General features: G+C 28.7%; 2 protein-coding genes across 2 annotated transcripts in view; both read left to right on the forward strand.

Moving 5' to 3' along the window:
- The first annotated feature begins 602 nt into the window (after positions 1 to 602).
- On the forward strand, positions 603 to 2290 carry LOC119613499 (protein amnionless). The gene has a single exon (XM_037969526.1). The coding sequence runs from the start codon at positions 628 to 630 to the stop codon at positions 2218 to 2220; it is 1593 nt and encodes a 530-aa protein (XP_037825454.1). The 5' UTR covers positions 603 to 627; the 3' UTR covers positions 2221 to 2290.
- A 1987-nt stretch (positions 2291 to 4277) lies between these two features.
- LOC119613500 (androgen-induced gene 1 protein) overlaps positions 4278 to 7002 on the forward strand; it is a 3338-nt gene continuing 613 nt past the window's right edge. Inside the window, 3 exon segments of the mRNA XM_037969527.1 lie at positions 4278 to 4672; positions 6888 to 6960; positions 6963 to 7002. The exon segment at positions 6963 to 7002 is cut by the window's right edge and continues 11 nt beyond it. Coding sequence (XP_037825455.1) covers positions 4466 to 4672; positions 6888 to 6960; positions 6963 to 7002 — 320 coding nt within the window. The 5' untranslated portion in view covers positions 4278 to 4465.

Raw genomic sequence — 7002 nt, forward strand, 5'->3', positions numbered from 1 at the left:
TATAGTCTAGTCTATAGTCTGCTATAGGCTATAGTCTATAGTCTAGTCTAGTCTAGTCTAGTCTATCGTCTAGTCTATAGTCTAGTCTATCGTCTAGTCTATAGTCTAGTCTATAGTCTAGTCTATCGTCTTGTCTATAGTCTAGTCTATAGTCTAGTTTATAGTCTAGTCTAGTCTATAATGCAGTCTATAGTCTAGTCTGTTGTCTAGTCTATAGTCTAGTCTATAGTCTAGTCTATAGTCTAGTCTATAGTCTAGTCTATAGTCTAGTCTATAGTCTAGTCTATCGTCTAGTCTATAGTCTAGTCTATAGTCTAGTCTATCGTCTAGTCTATAGTCTAGTCTAAATAATAAAAATTTTGAAAAAGTTTACATTTATTTAAAATTTATTAACTTTTTAATTGAGTAACCGAGTTAAAAGTATCGAATAATACTGAGCAACGAAAAGTAGCAATATTTAACAACACTATTTGTAAATGTATCCAAATGCATACATGTCCGTATGAGTACTTTATTTTTTTGGAAAAGATAAATTAATAATACGCCCCCAATTGCTAGTATAGAATTGGAAATATTTTTAGCTTAAACAACAGTTTAGTTCTTTTGTAAAACTCGTCTCGATTAAACATGAATCGTGCGTTCCAATACTCTGTATTGATTTTAATGGGATTTTGTAATTTAACCCATTCAACCAAATGGTTAATTGATAATCCTGGCTTTAATGATGCCTCTGCCTGGCTAGATGAGTACTTGCCTTGTGCACGGGAAAATGTTATTTTTCCCGAAACCTATCAAGCATTATTACCTTTACCCAAACAAGTAGACGTGGGTGGATTTATTTTACCAAAAGATGGTGCAATTCTTTTGCCAGCAGAAACTACCATAACACTGGGAGGTGAGGCTCGTGAAAGAGATTGTGATAAAGGTAAAGCCTATTTAAAGCAGCCAACTGTCCATAAATGGTTTGATCCTAAAACATGGCGTTCATCTAAAGAACAACAGTCTAATACAGCTATACCGGACATGGAGAGAGTGCCTTGCAACAATGAATCTGTGGTTATTAAAAGTACTGGTCCTTTGGTATTTGATTTAGAATATACTCCCTATTTACGTCTGGGACAATTGAGTTTAGCTGGCTCCTTACTCTCGAAGGACTATTTAAAGGAGCTGTTATATTCTGACTTAGGACAATTTCTGTTTAAAAATCAAGCCGGAGTTAATGTGGAATATTATCATAATGATGTCTGTGGCTGTCATAAAGATTTCAATACCTTCACAGAACCCATTTGTCATAATGTAATCGATAACTGTCCCCGTCCCCACTGTTTAGTGCCAATTGTACCATTTGGTAGTTGTTGTGGCATATGTGGCTCTACCGTAAAATTTGCTGTAGAATACTGTGAAAACGATATGTTAAATTTGCTGCGAGATATTATAGCAAAAGGTCTCAAGGCCCAATCTTTGGAAGAGGATATAGACTTTTATGTCAATTACATCAATTCCCATAATTATGGCAATTATTTGCAGGCTATCATTGTAGATCGTGATGGTTATTCTGAGAAAAGTGTAAAATTTATGAAATATCTTAATGAAACCATAGACTGGTCTAAAAAATTGAAATTAGAACCTCAACACATATATGGTTTTGAATTTTCTGGTCGTCCCTATAATCCTAATGTTACTTTTGGTTCAATGCTATTGATTCTATTATGTTTAATATTCGTTAGCATTGTGGCTTTGGTTATATTTGCTCACTATCAACCCGACAATCGTTATCTGCACTATGTCCCCCGCTGGGTTTATGATCCCCGTTTATGGCGTGCATTTGTCAATAGGTCGAATAATGTTTTCGCACGCTTCGATAATACCAGAGCTAGTATACAAACTATGACAGCGGAGAGTAATAGAAAAAAAGCTTTTACTATGGGATATGATCCCGAAAGTGGCCGTGTTAGAGAGCAAGCCTTTGATAATCCCATGTTTGGTGAAGTACCGACAACATCACAAGCAGCAGCTGCACGTAAAGAGGAAACGAAGCAAGAGCTGCAAAAGGAAGATGTTATAAAAGATGTGGCTCAAGAAGTTCCCCAGCTTGTTATAGAAAGTGTTGATATCATCGATAGTGTGGAGAGGGAAGAGGAAGAAGAGCAGGAATTGACGGAAATTAAATTGGAATCTTCATCTGAAGATGATGACGAAGAACAAGAAACTGTGGAATAATTATTTTATAGATTATTGATATTAATATTGAAATATACATTATAAATGTTAGTATGCATATAATATAAAATTTAAGATGTAAATTTTCGAAGACTTTCTCAATGTTGAAATAAAGGCGAGCTGAAAACCCGTTTATTTAAGCATCGAGAAACTAGCAGCCCTTTTTTTTGCTTATTTAAAACTTATTTTCGATCTTCATTTAAAAGTTAAAAAAATATCTACATATCGAGGGACTATATTCAATAGTCGCTATCTGTCATTTTCATGAAAATGAGATTTTGATGGCAAAATATTCAGCAAACTATCCCGCATCAGTGATATAAATTTCAAAGAAAAAAAAATATTTTTTGGCAATTTTATAGCTTTTTTTAAATTTCTCTATCTTAAAAAAAGAAAAATTCTGAATGCAAAACTCTCTATCTTATCCAAAAATTGCTTCAAACTCTATCCCTTTGGATGATTTTCTGTTGCAAAACAAGTCTTCTTAATAATTTGGACATGCTGAACACAAATCCGTCAAAATATTTAAAATCGGTCTAATAGTTTTTGAGATATCGCTCATTATGATACTAATTAAATCAATTTTATTGTCGTGTTTAACCATATAACTTTGATTTTGGACCAAAACATTATAATCTGTTGCTTTTTCAACAACTTGGTTTATTTTCCTCCATTAAATTGTATAAAATATAATATTTATTGATTTTAATTCAAATAAAAATTTTATATTTCCATGAAAAACTCTCTATCTGTTGGTTGAATGAATATTTTCGTAGAAAAATAAGCTCTATCTGATATAAATTTGTGAATAATTTTGCAAATAATGCAAAATTTAAAATTCTTTTTATATAAGGGTTTAGTATATGGTCGTAGAAATATATTGTAGAAGAAAAAATTTAAAAATCTTCACTAACTAGCGAAATAAACAGTTTTTTTGCTCTCCTGAAAACTTGTATTATTTTAGATAGGGACTACTGAATATAGTCCCTCGATATATATTTATTTCTTTATATGTAAATCAATACAAAAAGATTTTCCATTACAAAAGAATTACATCCTTGACACTTAAAAATGTAAGATTTTAAACCAAGTGTCCTCTACCAGTGGACAAAAGGTCATTTCACATTGACAAATCTTCTATTCATTTACGATTGATTATTGATTGAGTGGTTGTATGCACATTATGAACGATTCAAGTTCAAGAAATACAACATGCATTAGCAAGTAATTTAACTTTATTTATACCTATGTACATATAATTTCCCTATTCAAAAATAATTCATAGGTATTCTATTTTAACCATAGAATAATTTTCAAACTAAAAAAATCAATAAATTATTGAGTTCAGTTTAATAATAAATATGTATGTATCAGTGCGTAATTGTTGATAGGTAAGCAGGTGTACTTCCTATCTATTTATTCTTTCGCCCTGTTCCAACATTTTAATGATACATAATAACATGTTGGGGATTTGTTTAGATAGTAAATATGTATTTTAACTATTCTACCATGTTGTATGTGTCTAACCTTATTTAGTTAAGGAATTATTAATAATAAATTCCTTTTTGTCAGATACATAATTATGTATTTCTAAAACTAATAGAAAGAGTTTTAAGGACTTATTACATGTTTAAGATTGTAATGATGATTAAATTAAATGTGGGTAATTTGGGAGTCTTAAAAGAGATTGATTGTAAAGTACATAACACAAAACTTCTAATAATTTACAAATCCTTCACAAATAATTAATATGTTTATTAAAAAAATAGTATATTTTTATAAATTATTTTAAATTTTATAATAAAAATATTTATATTTTTCCAATTCTTCAGTATAAATATCTATTTTTGTAAATTATTTAAAAATAGTTGTTTTTTGAGTTTTTTTTTTTTTTTTTTTTGTAAAAAATGTAATAATCAATTAGAAAATAAAAAAAAAATTATAAAACTAACTACCCACTTCCCATACTACCAACTTTTCCTTCTGTGTCTACCCTTCTAAAAATAGTAAAATGGCAATACTGTTTTTTATTTTCTCTTTATTTCATTCTCTTTGAATTATTGCATATTGTTGTTGCTGTTCTTTTTTTTATTAAATCAATCCGCAATCCACCAAAAAATTGATTAATTTTCAGAAGTGTTTTTAATACGGTTTTGTTCGGGGTAGTAGATAAAACGCTAAATATTTTAGTATTGTCTTTTGTGTTTAATAATTAGAAATTGTTTATTAAACTTATTTTAATAAAATGGCAAAAAGTAAAGTAAATTCAGTGGCAGAAACAGCGTATGGCGGCATTTATAATACCTTACGTATTTTGGTACACTTGACGGCTGCTGTACAATTTTCCTATTCCATTTATTATGATCATACTTACGTACATTTTCCGGTCTCCGATAGCAATATGCACAATCCATTTGGTGGCAAATTTAAATATTTAACATTTCTAGATGCGGTATGTAAAAGTGTACAAAAATTTCAATTTTCATTTAAATGGCAGACAGGTGAAAGTTTAAACTTGAAAATATAGTTTGTTATAATCGCAGGGCAAAGTCTACAATTGTTTCTCTGTGTTATCTCATTTGTTTTGTTCTTGGTCAGTTTATGTAGTTGTTGTTTTCTATAAAAGAATAACAACAATTATAAATCCCAAGTAATGCTAATGTTGTGGATTATCATTGAATAAAGCAATAAGAATTATTCTAGTGATGTGTATGGTTAAATATTAAAATTGTCAAGATTTTGTATAGAAAATTTCTAAAATATGGTGCTATTTTTGTAAATTAATGTAACCATAAAAAATTACTTGATTTATTAATAGTTTTATATTATTATAGCAGTTTTTAGTAGTTGATTGATAAGTTGTCACCACTAAAGAGCAATGTTTTTGTAAACAAAAAAAAGCGTTATCTAAAATGATGCCAGATTTATTATTTAATCGTCAATAATACCGCTTATTTACAATTGTGACACTGACCACAAGCTTCACATGTAGGTATTTATTGGGAAATTATTTTTTGTAAAATTATATAAAACAAACCTTGCAATAATCACATTTGAATCAATATTTAAGTTAGGCTGATATATCGATAGATAGATAGATAGATGATAGAAGATAGATAGATAGATCGATAGATAGATAGAAGATAGATACATAGAAGATAGATAGATAGCATAGATTAGATAGATAGATAGATAGATAGATAGATAGATAGATAGATAGATAGATAGATAAGATAGATAGATAGATAGATAGATAGATCAGATAGATAGATACGATAGATAGATAGATAGCATGATAGATAGATAGATAGATAGATAGATAGATAGATAGATAGATAGATAGATAGATAGATAGATACATAGATAGATAGATAGATAGATAGATAGATAGATAGATAGATATGATAGATAGATAGATAGATAGATAGATAGATAGATAGATAGATAGATAGATAGATAGAGGTAGATAGATAGGTAGATAGATAGATAGATAGAGATAGATAGATAGATAGATAGATAGAGATAGATAAGATAGATAGATAGATAGATACATAGATAGATAGATAGATAGATAGATAGATAGATAGATAGATAGATAGATAGGATAGATAGATAGATAGATAGATAGATGATAGATAGATAGATAGATAGATAGATAGATAGATAGATAGATAGGATAGATAGATAGAGATAGATAGATAGATAGATAGATAGATAGATAGATAGATAGATAGAGTAGATAGATAGATAGATAGATAGATAGATAGATAGATAGATAGATAGATAGATAGATAGATAGATAGATAGATAGATAGATAGATAGATAGATAGATACATAGATAGATACAATGTAGATAGATAGATAGATAGATAGATAGATAGATAGATAGATGATAAGATAGATAGATAGATAGATAGATAGATAGATAGATAGATAGATAGATAGATAGAGATAGATAGATAAGATAGATAGATAGATAGATAGATCGATAGATAATAGATAGATAGATAGATAGATAGATAGATAGATAGATAGATAGATAGATAGATAGATAGATAGATAGATAGAATAGATAGATAGATAGATAGATAGATAGATAGATAGATAGATAGATAGATAGATAGATAGATAGATAGATAGATAGATAGATAGATAGATAGATAGATAGATAGATAGTAGATAGATAGATAGATAGATAGATAGATAGATAGATTAGATACATAGATAGATAGATAGATAGATAGATAGATAGATAGATAGATAGATAGATAGATAGATAGATAGATAGATAGATAGATAGATAGATAGATAGATAGATGATACATAGATACATAGATAGATAGATAGATAGATAGATAGATAGATAGATAGATAGATAGATAGATAGATAGATAGATAGATAGATAGATAGATAGATAGATAGATAGATAGATAGATAGATAGATAGATAGATAGATAGATAGATAGATAGATAGATAGATAGATAGATAGATAGATAGATAGATAGATAGATAGATAGATAGGTAGATAGATGGTAGATAGATAGATAGATAGATAGATAGATAGATAGATAGATAGATAGATAGATAGATACTGAAAATTATTTTCCTTAAAATATTCTTACATTCCTCTTAAAATAATTGATTTTTTTCTATTTTCCTTACAGATTATTCAAGCTTTGTATTATACAATTTCTTTGATAAATGATTTTGTGGGTAGCAATGAAGTTGCGCCCAAAAAATGCCCTTAATACGTAAAATTAAGGACTATATGATGGCTAC

The sequence above is a fragment of the Lucilia sericata genome, unplaced genomic scaffold (assembly GCF_015586225.1).
Source record: "Lucilia sericata isolate MDLA Ls3-8-SP2 unplaced genomic scaffold, ASM1558622v1 Contig002159F_arrow, whole genome shotgun sequence".
Classification (NCBI taxonomy): Eukaryota; Metazoa; Arthropoda; class Insecta; order Diptera; family Calliphoridae; genus Lucilia; species Lucilia sericata.

Bases quoted from the DNA above. Each gene is read 5' to 3' on its own strand.
- LOC119613499 (XM_037969526.1), top strand. From the start codon at position 628: ATGAATCGTGCGTTCCAATACTCTGTATTGATTTTAATGGGATTTTGT.